Source organism: Schistocerca americana, chromosome 2, assembly GCF_021461395.2.
Source record: "Schistocerca americana isolate TAMUIC-IGC-003095 chromosome 2, iqSchAmer2.1, whole genome shotgun sequence".
NCBI lineage: Eukaryota > Metazoa > Arthropoda > Insecta > Orthoptera > Acrididae > Schistocerca > Schistocerca americana.
Genome location: NC_060120.1, coordinates 237,555,149 through 237,577,889, shown reverse-complemented (window position 1 = coordinate 237,577,889; position 22,741 = coordinate 237,555,149). Strand labels below are relative to the sequence as shown.

Below are 22,741 nucleotides of genomic sequence, written 5' to 3'. Positions count from 1 at the left end.
TCGACCTCATAGAGCATGGGTGGTTGATGTTTTCTTAGAAATGGAAGCTATTGCACGCATGGTGTGGCCTGCTCGTTCTCCCGATTTGAATCTCACAGAGTATGTCTGGGATGGACTAGGGAGACGGGATGCAGCACGTCAGCACCACCAACCACCCTGCAAGAGTTGTGAGCAGTTCTGCAGGAAGAGTGGGCATTATTGCCTCAATGTGAAATTGATGACATCACTCACAGGATACCCTATCGTTGTCAGGCCTGTAGTGCTGCCAGAGGTGGTCGCACCCCATACTGGCCACGTTAACCAGTTGTCGGAATGTGTGTACAGTCAAGTTGGAAAAAATTAAGAACATTTTTGTCTAGCATTACGCATGTTGCAGTTGTTTACATTCTGTAATCGTTAGAGTATTTCTACTGTACCATCATCTGTTTATACTGTTGTGTAGCAAATTAAGTGCAACCTTCCAAAATTTCAGTTGTTACTTTAATTTTGGGCAGAAGTCTAGTGACCAACGTTCAACTTAGTAATGAGTGAACGAATTGTTTTTCAATTATCTTTTGTTTTTGCATTTATTGGTGGCTCTTCTTCTCTGAGACCTCCAAAACAACTCCAAGTAGTCACAGCACAACACAACACCACAATTAAACAAGTAGGTCTACTACGGATTTTATGTACAAATTATGAAACAACCTCAAACAATGGGATGTTCCCAACTACTTCCAAGCTACTTCAATTTTACATGATCATCTTTCTTCTAACATTGAAGAATAGGTGGAACATGTACCTCCAGATGACTTGGAGGTTCCACTTCAGAGAGAGAGAGAGAGAGAGAGAGAGAGAGAGAGAGAGAGAGAGAGAGAGAGAGAGAGGGGGGGGGGGAATATTACATCCTAAATATTACCAATTCTATTGCTACGCTCTAGTCTCCTCTGTGGGTGAGACCAAGTGAGATGGTGCAGTGGTTAGCACACTGGACTTGCATTCGGGAGGACGACAGTTCAATCCCGCGTCCAGCCATCTTGATTTAGGTTTTCTGTAATTTCCCTAAATCACTCCAGGCAAATGCTGGGATGATTCCTTTGAAAGGGCACGGCCGACTTCCTTCCCTATCCTTCCCTAATCCGATGAGACCGATGACCTTCCAGTTTGGTCTCTTCCCCCAAACAACACAACTCTGTGGGTGAGGGTTGTTCTGTTTCCCTGGTAACTTTATTCCGTTGTCAGATGTCCATTGTGCCATTTTCTATTTTTTTATTCATGCCTATGTACAAAACAAATCTTTAATGATATTTTCCAATGTTTCACAGAATTTCCTCCAATGTTTTGTAATCAATATTTTGTTATAATTTGTAGGAGGCTGAAACAATTCACACTATTCTGTTCTTTTATATGTGGCAGCTAAACCTCGGCAGGAGTCCTTGTGCCTGGATGAAGGTGGTGATGGAGCAGCTGAAGCAGCCTCAGGTCCTCAGTGGTTACGACCGGTGTCAGCCAGTGCAACGTTGTGCTTTAGTCAGGACTCAGATGACTCGTCAGGCCCAGCATCGCCCCTACCGTGTAGGCACCGTGCTTATCAGATGGTGCCACTGCACGCTATCCCTCGGTTTCTGCCACCTGTTGGGGTCTTTTGGGACATTGAAAATTGCCAGGTGGGCTGTATTTATTGAATGTGTTGTTAACTTACTGTAAGGGTTATGAAGTAGTGTTACTTGTTAAATGCTGTATACGGCCAGCTTCTACTGAATGTAACAACTGTTCAAGGTGGAGTTTTGCAGTAGGCCTAGCTAGCCCTGAAGAATAAATTTCACTTCAGTATTGCCATCTTTGAATCCCTGTTTCAGGTCCCAAAAGGTCGTTCAGCAGTGGCAGTGGTGCAGGTCATTAGAGACCGGTTCTTCAAAGGTTACAGAGAGGCGGAGTTCCTAGTTGTTTGTGATGTCAAGAAAGAAAATAATCAAATTGTTAAAGAGCTTAATGATGCCCAGGTAATGTAAATATATCTGCTGAAATTTCTCTGCTTTCAGGAATTGTCATTTGTCAGTATCTCTGAAATAAGGAATCGACAGAGAGAGAAAGAGAAATACATGCTTTAGTTAAAAATGAACTGAAATAAAATTTATGGCGTAGGAAAATGGGAACATGTGTCCGCACTCAGAATGTTAATCGAGTTTCATTCATGACAGCTGTGACCAAAGTGCTATTAACCAGCATAGTACATCTCTAATCTGAGAGTTGTAGCTCACTGCTGTTCCATTTTTCACCCAGTGCATTCACTAGTCAGGAACAACTGATACCCAAAACTGAGTGTAAATGTTAAATGGTCATACAGGTTTTGTGTGTTTGTAACTAAGCTGTGGTATGACAGCCTTATGTTTGGTGGACAAATCAAAGCCACACTTTACAACCAACCAAAGCCATATAAAACAGTGGGAAATCCACAGTGGAATGTAACAATATTATGGAAAGGATATTTGCTACTCACCATATAGCAGAGATTCTGAGTTGCAGATAAAACACAACAAAAAGACTGTCAGAAAGTGAGCTTTCGCCCAACAAGGCCTTCGTTGAAAACACACACACACACACACACACACACACACACACACACACACACACAAAGCACGACCACAGTCTGTGGCTGCTGAGGCCAGACTGTTTGGCATAATTGATGACAAAATTACACACCAGTAATGAAGTTGGGTACTGAGATCTGGCCATGCAGTTGTGAAATTATTTGTCGCTATTGAAGGACTTTAAAGAATTGGGTTTTATCATCGGCGAATTGCAGTGGCATCACCTTGGATAATACAGAATTGGATTAACTATTCGAAATAAATGATTGAAAAGGGTACTTGTCGGTGATTGGGGATGTTTGCACTGGGGAATATGTTTTGCTGGTTTAAAACATTAACATGAGGATCTTAGAGAGTGTACTTTTGTGGAGCATATGTCACTGTTCAACAATGATTTTCTTGCTGTAACTAGTGATAATAAGATGGATAGAAATAATCTTCAGTGGCCTTTCCCTACATTTAGAATTGGTCCACACCCAGTGACAGACTTACAAGAACATGCTGTGCTTGCATGTGAAATTGTTGCATTTGTCTCATTCTGCGCATGAATGTCAGGGTATCGATCAGTATAATTCTGGTACCCTCATTGTGATCTGTTTCTTCATACTATGGAGTGGTCAGTTACCCAGTGTGAGGATACTGTACATATTGTGTACCGAAGTCAGCCAAATTATCTGCCAACCTACATCTGTAGATGTTGTAGCTTAGTTTTGTAAATGGTTCAAATTAGAGCTACTTGGTTGGTGTGAAAAGGTGTCTAGGTTTAAATCCATAGAGATCATATGAACTGATGCAAAGAAACTTCTGACTGACCTTGTAATATCCCATACCTGCTGGAATTGTACATGCCTTACCTGGGCAAGATTAACACTAAATAGTTTTGCTATCATATGGATTTAAATGCTGGATTAGTTGTACATGGTAGCTTTTACTCGTAGGAGTTTGAGATGGATATTGGCCTCCAGTCCCAACCACCCATTTTACAGACTAATCGTAAATGAACTGTGTATATTCTAATCATTTACGCTCTCAGTATTTACATTATATTAAGAACATGTGTGTAGAGGAAGAAAAAATTAATCATCTGTAGGTGATCTATCCAATAATATAGGGAGACATTCACTTCTGTGTGGGATTAAACTGACATTAAATCGTGGTTCTCTTGAATGTGGTCATTACCAGTATACCTTTTGTGTTCATCCATTATCAACATGGCAAATGAAGGAGACTAGACCATAACATGTATCCTGTAGAGATGTCTTTTGATCCAACAGCAGTAAAATTAAAGCTAGGCAAAAACAGCTTAATAATTTTAGGCCTATATAGATCACCAAATAGTGATGTAGATGAATTCTTCTACCATTTAGAACAACTTCTGGATAAACTATCAACAAACGAAAAACAGTTTATAACAATAGGAGATGTAAACATAGGCTCTTTCGATATAACGTAAATTGTATTAGGTATTTAGACTTGTTACATTGCTACAACCATATCCACATCAATTTGTTACCAACTAGAATAACATTTGACTCAGTCTTGCATTGCCCATGTTGTAACAAATGTACATAGGGAAGAATTAGTGAAAAGAAGTATTGAAAACTCTCTCCCAGACCATCGAGTTTAAGGCAGACCACAAAATAGTTCCACAAAATGACTTACTCACTTATACAAGAAACACTGACTATAATAAACTTAGGGAGGATGTTGCACACAGAGACTGGCAGAAGATACACAAATCAGATGATATTAAGTGGAAGTGGGGCCATTTCTGAGAAATAACCATGTAGTTTTAATCGGGGATGTCAAATAATAAAAAAACTAAAAAAATCAGTGTAAACAAAGAATCACAAAATTCTTTAGAAATCCACAAATTAAAGGAAAATATGGACACCTGTATGTGCTGTTCAGAGATAAGAAAATTCAGTACTTCCCAACAAAGTACAGCAACACCAGAAAAACATGCAGGGAGTCCCTGAAGACTCTAAAAGTGCGTTATTGTGCTGAACAAGTAAGTGAATCCAGTAATGTAGAAAAACAGCTTGGAATGCAGTAAACTAAGAATGTGAAGAAAAAAAAGGGAGTCCAAGATGCAGTAATATAGCACTAGAGGAAAATGGAATGTTGGCGAGTGAGCCAAAGACAGTATGTGAAGCTTTAATAAGACATTTTAGTAAGGCAAGTAAACAAGAAATTGAACCAACACTACAAATAAACCAAATTAAAATAGTAATTCGTTGTTCCTAAGGAGTGTAACAGAATACGAGGTAATGAAAATAGTCGTAAAACTGAAAATAAAAACATCTAGTGGCTGGGATGATATATCTTGTAAATTACTTAAGGAATGCAAAAATGGATTAATAAAACAAGTAACACACTTAATAAACAGTTTAATTGGGCAGGGGACCATTCCGGAACATTTAAAAATTACTCATGTATGCCCAGTGTGTAAAAAGAGAGCAGCCACTGATATAAATAACTGCAGGCCAATGTCATTGACTTCAACACTCAGTAGGTTGCTTGAAAGAGTAATTCTAGACCAACTGGAATCTTTCTTCATTAAACAACATGCAGCATGGGTTTTGAAAAGGGAGATCCATAATAACAGCAATAGCAACTTTCATCCATGAACTGATAGTCCAACTGGATAAAAGAAATAGTCATTGGGAATTTCCTGCTTTGATTCAGTGAATTGTGCAGCACTTTTATCCAAATTAGAAACTTCCAGTGTAAGGAGAGTAGCACTTAACTTCTTAAGTCTGTACCTCTGAGATAGAAGACAGTGTACTAAACTGTGTTGTAAGAATACAAGCAAAATCCCAACAGTAAAATCAGCATACAAAACTCTCGACTGTGGGTTCCCTAGGGAAGTATTTTGGGGCCATTTTAGTGTATTGTCTATATTAATGACATAACACAGCTGCGAAACATAAAGCTAGTGAACTACATTGATGATAGTCATTTAGTAACTGGGCCTTGCTGATCAGTTAGCATTACAAAGCAATAAAGAGAACTCTGAACTAATCACAGAATATCTAACAATTAATGGTCTTACGTTGAATAACCCCCCATGAACCATGGACCTTGCCGTTGGTGGGGAGGCTTGCGTGCCTCAGCGATACAGATAGCCGTACCGTACCGTAGGTGCAACCACAACGGAGGGGTATCTGTTGAGAGGCCAGACAAACGTGTGGTTCCTGAAGAGGGGCAGCAGCCTTTTCAGTAGTTGCAAGGGCAACAGTCTGGATGATTGACTGATCTGGCCTTGTAACAATAACCAAAACGGCCTTGCTGTGCTGGTACTGCGAACGGCTGAAAGCAAGGGGAAACTACAGCCGTAATTTTTCCCGAGGGCATGCAGCTTTACTGTATGATTACATGATGATGGCGTCCTCTTGGGTAAAATATTCCGGAGGTAAAATAGTCCCCCATTCGGATCTCCGGGTGGGGACTACTCAAGAGGATGTCGTTATCAGGAGAAAGAAAACTGGCGTTCTACGGATCGGAGCGTGGAATGTCAGATCCCTTAATCGGGCAGGTAGGTTAGAAAATTTAAAAAGGGAAATGGATAGGTTGAAGTTAGATATAGTGGGAATTAGTGAAGTTCGGTGGCAGGAGGAACAAGACTTCTGGTCAGGTGACTACAGGGTTATAAACACAAAATCAAATAGGGGTAATGCAGGAGTAGGTTTAATAATGAATAGGAAAATAGGAATGCGGGTAAGCTACTACAAACAGCATAGTGAACGCATTATTGTGGCCAAGATAGATACGAAGCCCACGCCTACTACAGTAGTACAAGTTTATATGCCAACTAGCTCTGCAGATGACGAAGAAATTGAAGAAATGTATGATGAAATAAAAGAAATTATTCAGATTGTGAAGGGAGACGAAAATTTAATAGTCATGGGTGACTGGAATTCGAGTGTAGGAAAAGGGAGAGAAGGAAACGTAGTAGGTGAATATGGATTGGGGGACAGAAATGAAAGAGGAAGCCGCCTGGTCGAATTTTGCACAGAGCACAACATAATCATAACTAACACTTGGTTTAAGAATCATGAAAGAAGGTTGTATACATGGAAGAACCCTGGAGATACTAAAAGGTATCAGATAGATTATATAATGGTAAGACAGAGATTTAGGAACCAGGTTTTAAATTGTAAGACATTTCCAGGGGCAGATGTGGACTCTGACCACAATCTATTGGTTATGACCTGTAGATTAAAACTGAAGAAACTGCAAAAAGGTGGGAATTTAAGGAGATGGGACCTGGATAAACTAAAAGAACCAGAGGTTGTACAGAGATTCAGGGAGAGCATAAGGGAGCAATTGACAGGAATGGGGGAAAGAAATACAGTAGAAGAAGAATGGGTAGCTTTGAGGGATGAAGTAGTGAAGGCAGCAGAGGATCAAGTAGGTAAAAAGGCGAGGGCTAGTAGAAATCCTTGGGTAACAGAAGAAATATTGAATTTAATTGATGAAAGGAGAAAATATAAAAATGCAGTAAGTGAAACAGGCAAAAAGGAATACAAACGTCTCAAAAATGAGATCGACAGGAAGTGCAAAATGGCTAAGCAGGGATGGCTAGAGGACAAATGTAAGGATGTAGAGGCCTATCTCACTAGGGGTAAGATAGATACCGCCTACAGGAAAATTAAAGAGACCTTTGGAGATAAGAGAACGACTTGTATGAATATCAAGAGCTCAGATGGAAACACAGTTCTAAGCAAAGAAGGGAAAGCAGAAAGGTGGAAGGAGTATATAGAGGGTCTATACAAGGGCGATGTACTTGAGGACAATATTATGAAAATGGAAGAGGATGTAGATGAAGATGAAATGGGAGATATGATACTGTGTGAAGAGTTTGACAGAGCACTGAAAGACCTGAGTCGAAACAAGGCCCCCGGAGTAGACAATATTCCATTGGAACTACTGACGGCCGTGGGAGAGCCAGTCCTGACAAAACTCTACGATCTGGTGAGCAAGATGTATGAAACAGGCGAAATACCCTCAGACTTCAAGAAGAATATAATAATTCCAATCCCAAAGAAAGCAGGTGTTGACAGATGTGAAAATTACCGAACTATCAGCTTAATAAGTCACAGCTGCAAAATACTAACACGAATTCTTTACAGACGAATGGAAAAACTAGTAGAAGCCAACCTCGGGGAAGATCAGTTTGGATTCCGTAGAAACACTGGAACACGTGAGGCAATACTGACCTTACGACTTATCTTAGAAGAAAGATTAAGGAAAGGCAAACCTACGTTTCTAGCATTTGTAGACTTAGAGAAAGCTTTTGACAATGTTGACTGGAATACTCTCTTTCAAATTCTAAAGGTGGCAGGGGTAAAATACAGGGAGCGAAAGGCTATTTACAATTTGTACAGAAACCAGATGGCAGTTATAAGAGTCGAAGGGCATGAAAGGGAAGCAGTGGTTGGGAAGGGAGTAAGACAGGGTTGTAGCCTCTCCCCGATGTTGTTCAATCTGTATATTGAGCAAGCAGTAAAGGAAACAAAAGAAAAATTCGGAGTAGGTATTAAAATTCATGGAGAAGAAATAAAAACTTTGAGGTTCGCCGATGACATTGTAATTCTGTCAGAGACAGCAAAGGACTTGGAAGAGCAGTTGAATGGAATGGACAGTGTCTTGAAAGGAGGATATAAGATGAACATCAACAAAAGCAAAACAAGGATAATGGAATGTAGTCTAATTAAGTCGGGTGATGCTGAGGGAATTAGATTAGGAAATGAGACACTTAAAGTAGTAAAGGAGTTTTGCTATTTGGGGAGCAAAATAACTGATGATGGTCGAAGTAGAGAGGATATAAAATGTAGGCTGGCAATGGCAAGGAAAGCGTTTCTGAAGAAGAGAAATTTGTTAACATCGAGTATAGATTTAAGTGTCAGGAAGTCATTTCTGAAAGTATTCGTATGGAGTGTAGCCATGTATGGAAGTGAAACATGGACAATAAATAGTTTGGACAAGAAGAGAATAGAAGCTTTCGAAATGTGGTGCTACAGAAGAATGCTGAAGATTAGATGGGTAGAACACATAACTAATGAGGAAGTATTGAATAGGATTGGGGAGAAGAGAAGTTTGTGGCACAACTTGACCAGAAGAAGGGATCGGTTGGTAGGACGTGTTCTGAGGCATGAAGGGATCACCAATTTAGTATTGGAGGGCAGCGTGGAGGGTAAAAATCGTAGAGGGAGACCAAGAGATGAATACACTAAGCAGATTCAGAAGGATGTAGGTTGCAGTAGGTACTGGGAGATGAAAAAGCTTGCACAGGATAGAGTAGCATGGAGAGCTGCATCAAACCAGTCTCAGGACTGAAGACCACAACAACAACAACGTTGAATAAGGACAAGACTGTTGTAATGAAGTTCTTTTTGAATTATAATCAATGCCATACTGATGAATCACTCTCTCCAGTTGAAACTTCTGATAAACAAAAGTTTTTAGGCATTGTGATTGACAAACATCTTACATGGAAAGAGCATATCAGCTACATCTGTTAAGATTAGCAGCAATTTTTACTTACTGAAACGTCTCTTAAATATAAATCCTCCTGTCCTTAAACAATTGTGTTATGGATTAATTCTCTTGCATTTGCAGTATGGGATTGAAATGTGGGGAATGGCCCCTACAGTTGACAGGGATAGGATATCCAGGCTCCAAAAGAGAGCCGTTAGGATAGTTGCCAATATAAGTAAATGCCAGTCCTGAGAGACTACTTCAAAAACTATAATTTATTTACTGTTTATTCATTATATGTCCTTATGACTATTTTTGTTTGTAAAAGAGAAAGATGAACTGAGCATAATGAATAGGGACATTCATAATTACAATACACGAACCAGATATGATTATCATAGGGTATTGACTAATAAGAGCTACAGATCACAGCTTGCCAAATAATACATCCAAGGAAATATTTTTAAATGAAAACTTAAACAGCTGTGAATTGAAAAATGTTTATACTCAGATTTCTGAGCTCCGTTACTGAAAATTCTAGTTTTGTATACCTCAGTATATTAATGGTGGTAAAGGTTTACAGAATAGTATACAGGGTGTTACAAAAAGGTACCGCCAAACTTTCAGGAAACATTCCTCACACACAAATAAAGAAAAGATGTTATGTGGACACGTGTCCGGAAACGCTTAATTTCCATGTTAGAGCTCATTTTAGTTTCATCAGTATGTACTCCAACGTGATCAAATTGTAAATTTTCACAATCAACAGGTGTGGGCTGACGAGAATCCGCACGCAATTGTGCAATCACGTCATCAACACAGATTTTCCGTGAACGTTTGGGCAGGCATTGTTGGTGATGTCTTGATTGGGCCCCATGTTCTTCCACCTACGCTCAATGGAGCACATTATCATGATTTCATACGGGATACTCTACCTGTGCTGCTAGAACATGTGCCTTTACAAGTACGACACAACATGTGGTTCATGCACAATGGAGCTCCTGCACATTTCAGTCGAAGTGTTCGTACGCTTCTCAACAACAGATTCGGTGACCAATGACTTGGTAGAGGCAGACCAATTCCGTGGCCTCCACGCTCTCCTGATCTCAACCCTCTTGACTTTCATTTATGGGGGCATTTGAAAGCTCTTGTCTACGCAACCCCGGTACCAAATGTAGAGACTCTTCGTGCTTGTATTGTGGACGGCTGTGATACAGTACGCCATTCTCCAGGGCTGCATCAGCGCATCAGGGATTCCATGCGACGGAGGGTGGATGCATGTATCCTCGCTAACGGAGGACATTTTGAACATTTCCTGTAACAAAGTGTTTGAAGTCATGCTGGTACGTTCTGTTGCTGTGTGTTTCCATTCCATGATTAATGTGATTTGAAGAGAAGTAATAAAATGAGCTCTAACATGGAAAGTAAGCGTTTCCGGACACATGTCCACATAACATATTTTCTTCCTTTGTGTGTGAGGAATGTTTCCTGAAAGTTTGGCCGTACCTTTTTGTAACACCCTGTATAATGTGTATTGGTATATAATATCTTTGTAAATGTACAAAAACTGACGGTGTCAAAGACTTTAAAGTTGTTACGGATTATTATTATTATTATTATTATTATTATTGGTTATGTACATTTACATTGAGGCTGTACTGTGTGGGAAGCACGTAATGCCTCTGCCCTAAAGCATCACTAGTGCCCATCCTCGAGTGTGTTCTATGCAGATAGCATCAGATCATTACTATGCAAAAATAAATTGGTTGAAACATAAAAATTATTTTGAGTACAAACAGGATGTCTTTTTTTGCTTTTGGAGGTTTAATTGTTGAGCGTTGCCTAGTTTTCACAAAAGTTATGACTTGGAAAATGTTGCAAATTCGTGGGAGATATTTTGGTGGTAAATGGTTTCTTTGTGTGTAATGTTCTTTAAGATGTGGAAGAAAATACTCATTATCGAGAGTGAGAAATAGAATTTTCTATCAGAGTAAGAGAATACTGTGATACAAGAAAATGCAGAACTGACCATGCTATTGTGGTGAGTGAGGGGTAGTCCTGGAATAGTTGGGTATTCTTCTGAAAAGAGAAGTAGCTACCAGAGCTCGTAAAATTTGCAGTAGGGTTGTTGGGGTATATAATAAGACAGAGCAATACGTTGGGGGAGAGTATGGGTTTGTTTTGACAAGAAACTTTTCTAAACAGTTGGTAAGAGCAGCATGATCCTAGGTGAAGCTTGGCTGACTGAATTTCAAGGTGCCATTGGAAAATAGTTTTGGCAAGAGAAAAGAAAATATGAATAATTTGCAGATATGAGAACTGGGAATAAGAAATGGATGAAAGGCAAGAGAGAATAATGATGAATTATTTAGAAAAATTGCTAGCAGTAATGATATTGATTTCCTGGTAACTGATTGCTGTGCTAGAAATACAGGAGTGCAGGAAATATGGTCATGGGTGCAGACATAAATCTGTTTACTGTATAAAAACAAGATAGTAAGAGAACATTCCTATTGGTTTATTACTGCCTTTGTGGTGACTGCTGAAGCATTCTGTCATTGTTCTATTTACCCAGATTGTCCTGTTATTACATTATTATTTATTTTATGGCATGTATTTGACAACTCGAGCCTGTTATACAAAGGAGTTGTTATTCAATAATACAATTAAGTTAAATAATAATTCATTAATACAGTTAAAGAATGCAGTGCTTATAAGAGGATTATTATAATTTTTAATTATATAAATGGTTTTTTACTCTCCTGTCTGTCTAATATTTGATTCTTCTAGATAATTTCATTTTCTTCATTTCCTGTAGTCTTTGTATTGGTCTTTGTAGTGTGATTTGTGCATCTTGCAGTATTTTGGTTTTGACTCTTTTGTTTTTTAGGTCATATACAGTAATTTGGAATTATCTTATTGTTCCTTAATTTCTGTAATCCATTTACTGTTGCTTTACTATTCACAATTTTTTATATAATTTTTGTGCTAGTTACGTTCTCTGCTTTCTCATTATATTTCCAAAGAATGAGGTGTGTTTCTTCCTGATCATGCTCTTTATTGGTTCTATTTTCATGTATACTGTTTCATTTGAAGCTATTCTCCAATGCTAATTTACTTAATATTGTTTATTTTTACATGTCCTAATTATTATTCTTTCTTGATTGTCAGTTTCTGCTATAGTTGTTGTTTTGAAGAAGTTTCAGTTGCATAAGTTATTTCTGGTTGTGTAACTGTTTCACAATGTTTTAATTTTGCAGCTACCAATGCGTTTTTTTAATTGTGTTTTTTAGGTAACATAACTTACTTTGTTCAGTTTTTCATTCTAATTTCCATGTTGGGTTCTCATTTAGGTTGTATTTCATGATTTCATCTAAATATATGAATTTTTCAATAGTTTTGATTTCCTGTTGTTTTACTGTAAACTATACCGAGAAAATCTACTAAGAAAGTTTCAAGAACCAGTTTTAAATGATGACTCGAGGAATATACTGTCCCCTACTTATTGCTCCCATAGAGATTGTGAGAACAAGATTTTTCAAACGGTATTCTAAGATCGATTTTCTTTGCTGTTTCTTGTAGTGATTAACTTCTCGTCTGGTTTATTTAACATTGTTGGCTGGGAGGGCAAGGTCAGCAGTAAATCCCAGCAGTTCAAAGTTATTCTTTGCACTTCCAGTTCACATGTTCATTGGGTTACCCCTGTACCATTCATTCATTATATATTTCAGTGCGCAGTTGAATAATAATAGTGATAGATGCCTTGTCTTAAGCCTGTTTTTATGAGGAGGTGCCCAAGAATTTCTCCTCTAAACTTGATATTTGATTTGTTGTTGGTTAGAATAACCTCTGTTAGTTTAATTAGTAGTTTAGGTGAAGTCCTACAGTCCTTAGAATTTTTAGTACTGAAGGTCTATGGAGACAATTATATGCCTTCTTAAAGTCTGTAAATGTTACTGCCAGAGGTGTGTTCCATTTTGTGTAGTATGTATTAATTAATTTTAAACTAATGGTCTGCTTTACACTGCTTCTCCATGGTCTGAAACTTCCCTGGAATTCCCCAAATTCCTGTTGTAGTCGTTCCTTCATTCTTCTCTGTAGAATCTTGGATTAAATATTGCATGTGCAGTCTAGGAGAGAGATTCCTCTGTAATTGTGTGGATTTCTCTTATCCCCCCTTTTAGTGTATAGTGTTGTGGATGGATGGTGGCTGTGGTCTAATATTCAGGTAACGGTTCAGTCATACAAATTTTTTTAACACCATGGGTAACATGGTTTTGACTGTCACTTTGAATATTTCCAAATTTCAAGAGAAACATGATCTTCTCCACATTTTTTAATTTTGTTGTTGTTAGTGTGCTTTTTTACTACTTGCAAAGTTGGTGGGATTAATTTGTAAGGTTTGGCTTTATTGGGGTTTTTACTTTGATCTGCAAGAATTGTTTGTTCTTTGCACTTCAAAAGTTCACTAAATGCCTTTGCCATGATTTCAGCATTTTGTTTTTTACTATGTACCGTTTTCCATCTTCATCTTTCAGTATTAGCATGAGGGCTCTTACTTTCGTAGTTGTTTTCCAAGTTTTTGTAATAGTTCCTGGAATTGGTTTTGTTGTATTTATTTTCTATACAGTTTATTTTATCTCTATGAAATCCTCTCTTGATTCTCTTAACATTTTGTGTGAATTTTTTCATTTCTTTTTTTAGGTTGACGCTCTTTTCTTCTGTTTTGTGTGTCTGAAAATTTTAACCCTGGTTGGCATCCTCCTTCATGGAATTCCGGTGGGCACTGTGACTTTTTTGTTCGTTGTTTCAAGGGAGCTAGATTCTTGGCTTGTGTTTGAGACTTGATACCAGTTATTGTAGATCACGTGTTAACCTAATGGTTGGTTTTAATTAGCTGATAGAAGCTGAAACTCCTATTTGTTTAATTGATTTTTTCCGTTCTTTTTCTTTAATGTAGTTTTGATTTGAATTTTAACCATGTAGCGATCTGAGCCTCTCTCTACTCTTCTCAAGAAACATTGTAAATTTCCTTATGAAAAATTTTTTTCTGTACACACATGCATGTTATTTAAAATTGCAGGCAATCAAAGCCAAGTTTCTGAATTTTGAGTGAAATGATCCACATTATCTGTAAGATAGTTTTTATTGCAACTCATGACCAGTTTTGTGTCAATTGAAGACACATTTTCAGGTGATAGAGATTTTTTTTAACATGTCATAGAAGAAAGGTCACTGCCTTAGATCCACTCCCCATCATTCTTGTCAAGTTATAAACAAATAGCTAATTTAAAGTCCCTAGTTAAAATGGAGGGCATAGCAGAATTGTGCCACGAGTAGGGAAGATGGTTGAATGGCAACAGACAAGGCAGTACTATGAACTACTGCTTTTAGTGTGGTATTTGTTTATAACTTGACATGAATGATAAGGAGTAGCTCTAAGGCATTACCTTTCCACTATGACTTGTTAATCACCTGAGGACACATCTTCAATGAATGTGAAACCACTCATGACATATAGTAAAAAGTATTTTGCAGAAAGTGTGGATCATTTCATTGAAAATATACAGACATGGTCTAGCTGCCATTCTTCCTTCCTCCAGTTTGGATGTTTCCACGTTTTAAACTTATTTGGCTTCCTCGTGAATTATGTTGGTTTAGATATAAGGTTGTGTTCTCTGCAGAGCTCTAAAAGTCTTTGGCATTCTTGGTTGCAAAGTTATGTGCACTCCGAATTTTAGTTATATCTTTATATTTCCTTTGTTTTCCCAACTGGCCGCTAGTCTCCCAGTAACATTTTTTCATTCCTTTTATTTCTTCTGTTCAGTTTGTTCGAAAGGTCCCTAAATTAATTTGTTTTTGTTCATTTTTGTTTCATTTGTAGGAGCATGAGCTTTTATTGTTACATAAGTTTGTCATTGTTTTAAAATTTATGTTTGAAATTCTAGGCAATGTCGCTTGAAAATCAATTTTTGAATCTATTATTTTTATATTTGCTGTAAATTCTGTTCCTTATTGGGGACATTCCTTCATAACATTCTGTCCTGGTGTCCCACTATGAATTCTGCATCCTTGTGATGTGAACTTGCCTTCTGTTGTTTCTCTCTCTCTCTCTCACACACACACACACACACACACACACACACACACACACCATGTTAAAATTTGGTTTATTAAATTCGTAAGTGAAATTCTTGAATTTTGCAGTCTTAAGTAGTGAATTTATATTGCACATTTCTATGTAGTTTATTTGATTGTGTTGAATCTACTTTTTATGTGTCAGTGAGTATTGGATTGCAAACAGTCAGATTCGTTGCTGCCTCCTAGTTGGCTACCCCCAGAATCCGATGCGGCCTTTACTTGACTTTTTGAGTAGGGTGGTGGTATCTTTTTCCTTAAATGACCTTTCCGTATTTGATTTCCAAGCTTAGTTGAAGCAAGCTCTGATTAACAACTACTATCCTAATGATATGAATCATTTTACGTTAATTTTGAACTGATGGCCTGTGACAAATTCCTTAGTTATGCATTATGTTTCTCAGACATGTATGTTCTTGTCTGTTGCATTAGGTGAACCTGATCCATGTGGCATCTACATGTAAAAATGCAGCAGATGAGAAACTTCGGCAGTCTATTCGGCGCTTTGCTGACTTACATGGCAGTCCTGCATGTATCATTCTAATATCAGGGGATATAAATTTCGCACCAGACATAACTGATTTAAGACACAGGTAATGTTTAATTTTGTGTGTGTGTGTGTGTGTGTGTGTGTGTGTGAGTGAGAGAGAGAGAGAGAGAGAGATAATTCTGCAAGTCCAGTGTCACATAAAGGTAATTTTATCCTCTGTATGGAAAAGTGTAGTCTTGTTAGTAGATGTAGTTTTAATTTAATATGAACTTCAGGCATTTCAAGTCCATCCTACTTTCTTTGTATTTTATTTTAATTTTGTTCTCAGATCGATTCTTACTTCCCTAATTGGGGTCAAATGGTAGATCCAAGTGAGCTGGTGTAACTGTTAAGGCACTGAACTCCATTTGGCAGCAGTGGAGTTAAGTTCCCTGTCCAGTAAACCAGTTGTAAAATATTTTTTTGCACTTTGAGGTGATGGCTTAATATTCTCTGTAGTTTCCCCATACCACTAAAGACGAATGTCAGGATGGTTTCATTGAGGACACTGAGGACTCATAGAGGGAACATAAAAATCTGTATCTTCCTTCCTTCAAATGGTAAAGGTAACAAGTTATCCTCACTTTTCTCTATGTCTATGATTTATATATACAGAACTGGAGCAACAAATGAAAATTTATGCTGAGGTTGGGATTTGAATCCAGATTTCCTGCTCACTAGGCAGACGCAATATCCACTACGCCACTGTGGCACAGTGGATATGCACAACTGCACTTACTACCCTGTTACACTTCCCGTCTCAGTCCAAATTCCCACTTGGTGTTTCCCCCAAACTTGGAACAGCTTTGCATACGCCTTCCAGCTGTATTCAGATAACACCTTAGCATCGGATGAAACAGAGGAGTCACCTGAAACCCAGGCGTAGGTGCTTGAATCAAATGGCACTGTCTGGTTCCGGACATATCTGTGATGTATGTATGGAGACTGAAGTGACGAATGGAAATTTGTACCAACACCGAGATTCGAACATGGGTCTTCTGCTCTCTACACAGAGGCATTAACCACTACACCACACTGGCACAGTGGCTTTGCACAACTGCACAGACTACTGTAGCATGCCTCCTGTCAGACACAGATTCTCACCTTCTATCACACACTATCGATGTAGTGCCCCTGCTCATTAGCCTCACTACTCTTGGCATCTCGGCAATTCCAATAAGAGTTAGAGCTCGGTGTGCATCTGCACTGAAAAGATCATTGGCTGTCGTAACCTTAATTGTATATGTGGTGTCAATTCTTTGGGACCAGCTATGTTTAGATTGAGCTTTAGCATTTCCTTTTTCACGTTTTCTAGTTTTCCTACAACATTCAAACTTCTGGTGTTCTGGGCCCTGATTCGTAGAACATTACCCGTTTGATGGTTATTCAATCTTTTTCCCATGGTCACCTCCCCCGTGGCAGTCCCCTCCTGGATATATATCACATGTTAGGAAACTAAAGTTTTGGCTCAGAATCTATTTTCAGGATACTAGATACCAACAATATGTGAATGAATTAGTTTGACCTAGTCAAATTAGCAGTCATATCCCCAAATATTCCCTAGTGACCCAACAGAAGTGAAGATAGCGAAGCGAGTGGACAAGCAGGGCATTTCTTTCCCTGCAGGTGAATAAAGTTCCACACTCCCAGACAAAAGGCCCAAGTGTTAGCCTTTGAAGGAAGGAAGGAATGCAGGTAGGTAGGAAGACTAAGGTTTAATACCTTACCAACGATGAGGCCAGTAGAAATGTGAAGATTGTCGAAGGATGATGAACGAAATATGTTGTATGTTTTCAAAGGAGCTGTCCTCGCATTTGCCTTAAGTGATTTAGGGAACCACTGAAAACCTCAGAATGGGTGGAGATTTTAAGATAAGAAGCACAGCTCTCCTGAAGGAGTCCAATGTCTTAACCAGTGTGCCACTTTGCAAGATGTCTTTTTGTGATCAGATTCTTTTGTGAAATTTAGCTCACGTAATAGAGACAACATGCATTTCCTGAAGACCTCAACTTTGTTGTGCACTTACTTTAAAGTCCTGGCCACTGTGATTTTCTCACCATTAACAGTGAAAGAGAATGAAACTTCCAGGAAGATTAAAACTGTGCACTTGACTGAGACTCAAACTTGGGACCTTTGCCTTTCGTGGGCAAGTGCTGTACCAAATGTTGGTTAGCAGCACTTTGATTTCCCAGAAGTAGCTTTGTCTGCCTGTGATGTATTTGCAAAAAGTTTCACGTGAGATGCATATAGTGCCAACCTCGCAAAGAGGTCTAAGGCATTGATAAATGCTTATAATGTGAACGAGAATGTTTTAAAGACTTCAACACAGCATAATATTTCATTCTTTCCTAGAAGTTTAGAGCGATTCTTTGTAATAAAATAATTGCGTAGTTCGAGGTATAAAAGAGTCGGTGGTAAGTGCTTACATGTGCTTTACATTTGCATGTCTCAATATCCTGATGTGCCAGAGAAAAGGTAAAAGGAAAAGCCAAGCTGGAATAACAACAATATTATGAAAACAGATAGACTGCTGCTCACCATATGGAGAAGACATTGGTTTGCAGATAGTCTCAGTATGCCTGTCTGTGACTCAGTGTTGCCTCTATGCAGTGAGTAGCAGTCTCTTTTTCATAATATTGTAGTACCGATAGAAGGACTGCTGGGGATGAACCTATCACTGGAATTGAGTATGGCCCCAAACGCTTGCTGCTACATAAAGTAAAATCATAGCATCTGGTAACAATCATCCATAATACAACTACATGAAGAAAAAGAAATCAAAGCTTTGAACAGATAGAAAAAGAATCTAGATAACCTCAGCACATACTGAGGCTACAAAAGTCATGGGATAGTGACACGCAGAAACCATATTTACGCTAGACATGGGCAAACTCGTTCATCCTTGGGAACTAGTTCACTGATGATCGCTCTTTTTTGGGAACCGTTCATTTTTACTCATTCACAGTTCATTTGTGGATGGTATATGGTTTTTATGAAAAATTTAAAATTAGTAGCATAGGTGAGTGAAGGATGGAAGGTACCAAGAGGGGGCACTTGCCTCCCCCCCTGGAGTACAGAGTTCTTATTCATTACAGAATTCTCACACACTTGTAGAAGCAATTTCTGTGGTTTAGCCAACTGTAGCGTTATGTGGCTGATCGCAATGAAATAATATAAGGTGGCGCACGAAAAACCGGGCACGAGTAGACTGCTCGCCAATTTTGCACAATTTGGTGATCGCTACAAGAAGAATAGGTGTAATAATTAGGCAGTAAAGAAATAACAAATGAGCTAATGCAAACAAGAACCTCGAAACAATAGATGACGATTAATGGGCAACAGTGAGCACTCTAGTACTTGGGCCACTTTTTTGTGCACCACACTATACCACAGAAATAATAATGTTGAAGGAGTCATATTCTCTTTACAAAATATGAGACCAGACACTTGATTATGGAGCGCGGGCTTCATTCAGTTGTATGTCGGTCTGTCTTCCATAACAATGAACATGCTGTTTTACCTTAGATCGAAGAGAGACTGAAAATGGCAACGCACGTGTCTCGTGCCAACTTCCTTTGCACATGTAATAACAAAAACTTGTCTTTTTATAAGTATGTCTTCTGCTGCTTATTGAAATAATGAAGTAAGCGGATGTGCCCTTTTTTTACATGGAAAGATGTATGCATTACATACGACATAATTTTTATATAATTTATGTAATTATAAAATACATTTTAATTGGCGGTTGTGGATGCTAAATAGAATACGAAAAAAACCAGAAGTCCAGAGTCCAAGAAAAGTTTGAAACAGATCTAGAATGGGCGTGCGCAGTGAACTACAAGGACAACTCGATACTGAACTAACTAGGCTGTGGAACTGCGACTATTGGCCAAGCGATGAAGACGAGACCGGCCCAGGGAAACTGAGACAAAGACAGTCGGGACTGGGACTGAGGCTGGAATGAGACGGAACGTTTCCCATTCCCGGGAACTATAAGTAGAAAGCCATGACTGAAGTAAACTGTGAGAGACAGTTCCTTACAATTTGTTCCTCGCATCTTCCGTTCATCGTGGTGAACTATTCCTTTGGACCCATTAGTTCGCAAACGACCCATCTCTAATTTACTCGAGTTTAAGGTGACCGACCGTTTTGTAAGAGGTCTCTTCAGAAAAATTACAAACATTTATTGATGTAAAGTATCTGCCTAAACAGTTACCATTACACCTATTCTAAACTTATACCATTTATTGGTTGTTTACTTTTTTATAATACAAAGAGAAATAAAATAAACAAAAAGAAATTTTTTACATTAATTTTTATCTTCACAGCCTCTTTCACTTAGCCTGTCATCTGTAGTACTGCTATTTTTAATTATCGTCGTCATCATCCTAACAGGGCAACTGTGAAACCTGTTTCTTCTTTGTCGCAAATATTTGGCTGTTTCTTCTGAATATGATATTTTTCTTGAACACACAGCAGACTTTGCTTCTATACTGACATGAGTGTTACAGTGTATTTTGCTACAAAAACATAGTATCTGTGCACTGCTCTTCCATTGGCAGAGTAGAACCAGCAGCTGACACATCCCCTTTCATTTGCATCATACCTCATGGCGAGTGTCGGCAACATTACTGCTCGAAACTCATAAGTACTCCACTGGCCCCAGTCTAGACTTTTAGTGAGTGTCTCCTGCAGAAGTGTATGACATTGTTGAGTATTTGGCCAATTTTAAAGTCAGTTCGATTTCAAGTACAAAAGGATTCAGGCAAACTGCGGTTTAAACATGGTAGATGTTCTTAAAAAGCCAAAGTACGTAGTGTACATGCCTATGGTTGGCACAAGACAAAATTTTCTGCCCCTCTCCATTCATCTCCATACACTCATTATAGTTCTCAGCAAAGCTCATGTCACTGTACCCCCTCCAAACCTCCCATAGTGCTGTGTTTGAGCAACAGTGAAACACAGACAGCTATGTCTTCTGTGGTGCAGCTCATATGTAACAACAGCGACTAATACATAAATAAAAGACAGCAGTCACAATTCAGTCCAGTCCCCGAACTTTCGCTTGTCCCACGGTCTCATGCTGTCTGTTGGTACTATTTCCACGAAGTGGTCTCTGCTATAATTTATTCTTGCAATAACAACTGAAGTCAGCTTTCTGTGATTTGTTTAGTTTGTTAGACATTTGATTCCAGATTAATTTTCTTTCTCGTTTCATCTTGAAATATGGCTTCCCGGCTATTACACAAGTTGAAAATATGGTCACTATTTTTTATAAACTTAAATTTGCCATATTTCGTGACAGTACCTTTTCCATTAGACGTTTGCAAGCAAATATAAGTCTTGGCTTCAGTTGTCTAAGTATGATTCCACAATGCATCGTTGTCGGCTGCAGAAAACGACGTGGTTCAGCGTGTTTCTCTCATTTTGGTGTTTCAAATACAGTTTCTTCCAATGTAGTTTCTTCTTTTCAGATAATACAAAAATAATAGTTAACATAATTCAAAATTATTTATGACTGCGACCTTCACATTGTTCTTCCGTCAACACACACCAATAGTTAGCTTCCGACTCGGACTGACTATAGTCAAAGACTACTCCAACGTCAAAGATATTTTACACAATCAGTTTCTTTGCTATTCTTCGATACATTTTCTAATAGTAATCAATATGCTTTTACTCTCAAAAACAGAAGTAAATTAACATATAATAAGACAAATTATAATAAATTCTGACATAAATATAAGAAAACATTTTCAATTCAGTATCGACAAATACGGTAAAAAAATAACATCTCCCAGATCCATTACAATCTGAATGTCATCATCTTGTTCTAAAGCTGATTAAAAGCCAGCAATGTTTTCCCCCAGTTTTCTAATGTATGAACAACAGAATTTTCGTTTGCAATGCACTTTGTAAATCATTAGTTCCTCATAACCATGTCAAAACTGACTAGGGTTCAGAATCATTTAATGGTTTTTGAAGGACAAGATTTTCACTTTTGAATTTTACCTTTACTTAAAAAGCAGCATAAATGTCTGTACATGGTATCCACACATGTATGAGAATTCTATTGCAAACCTATTCAAATACAACAGAAGTTTAAATCAAACAATGGAGAATCCAGGATGGAATGTTACAATATTATGAGAAGGAAAGTTGCTACTCACTGTATAGCAGAGATGCTGAGTAGCTGATAGACACAACAAAAAGACACTCACAATTAAAGCTTTCGGACATTGGCCTTCATCAACAATACACACACGTGCGCGCGCATCTCGCGCACGCACGCACGCAACTCACATGCGCGCGATCAACTCTCGTGCACGACTACAGTCTCAGGCAACTAATGCTGTTTCCTCCTATGTTTCACAAAATTGTCAATTTCTTAAGCAGCACATTAGACTGTTGTTGTGGTCCGTAGTTCATTAGTTTCTCACATATCCATCAATTGCACTAGCACCACGAGTCAAATTTCATGTGACAGATCAAACAAGACAAATACTATATCAAGTGCTTGTGCTTATCAGGAAACCTCGAGTCTGTTCGAATGGATGCCTTGTTTGCTAAGCTCTACCCTTTGGAACTCTTCAAAATAAGTTGGTACGAAAGCTCTCGTGCCAAAGCTTCATTTGTAGATGGAAGGTGAAAATACTGTAAAAACATAATGGTTTTCGAATGACGAATTTGTGAAAAAAACTCTCATCTTATAATTGGGTAAATATGGTATACAGATTGTGGTAGTATCGTGTACACAGGGTGTAAAAGGGCAGTGCATTGGTGGAACTGTTATTTGTACTCAGGTGATTCTTGTGAAAAGGTTTGTGATGTCTTTATAGCCACATGATGGAAATTAAGACTTTGAACACAGAATGGTAGTTGGAGCTAGACATATGGGACATTCCATTTTTCAAATCATTAGGGAAGTATATATCCTGAGATCCAGAGTGTCAAGAGCGTGCTGAGAAAAGGCGAAAGCTAATGTAAAATGTGAATTAGCCATCTGGAGATGAACCTTTCG

At 38.4% G+C, this 22,741-nt stretch overlaps 1 protein-coding gene across 1 annotated transcript in view; it reads left to right on the top strand.

The window, feature by feature from the left end:
• Window positions 1–22,741, top strand: part of LOC124596480 (meiosis regulator and mRNA stability factor 1) — a 219,500-nt gene that overhangs the window by 14,566 nt on the left and 182,193 nt on the right. Inside the window, exons 2-4 of the mRNA XM_047135626.1 lie at window positions 1,396–1,646; window positions 1,839–1,982; window positions 15,624–15,784. Coding sequence (XP_046991582.1) covers window positions 1,396–1,646; window positions 1,839–1,982; window positions 15,624–15,784 — 556 coding nt within the window. The remainder of the gene's footprint in view (window positions 1–1,395; window positions 1,647–1,838; window positions 1,983–15,623; window positions 15,785–22,741) is intronic.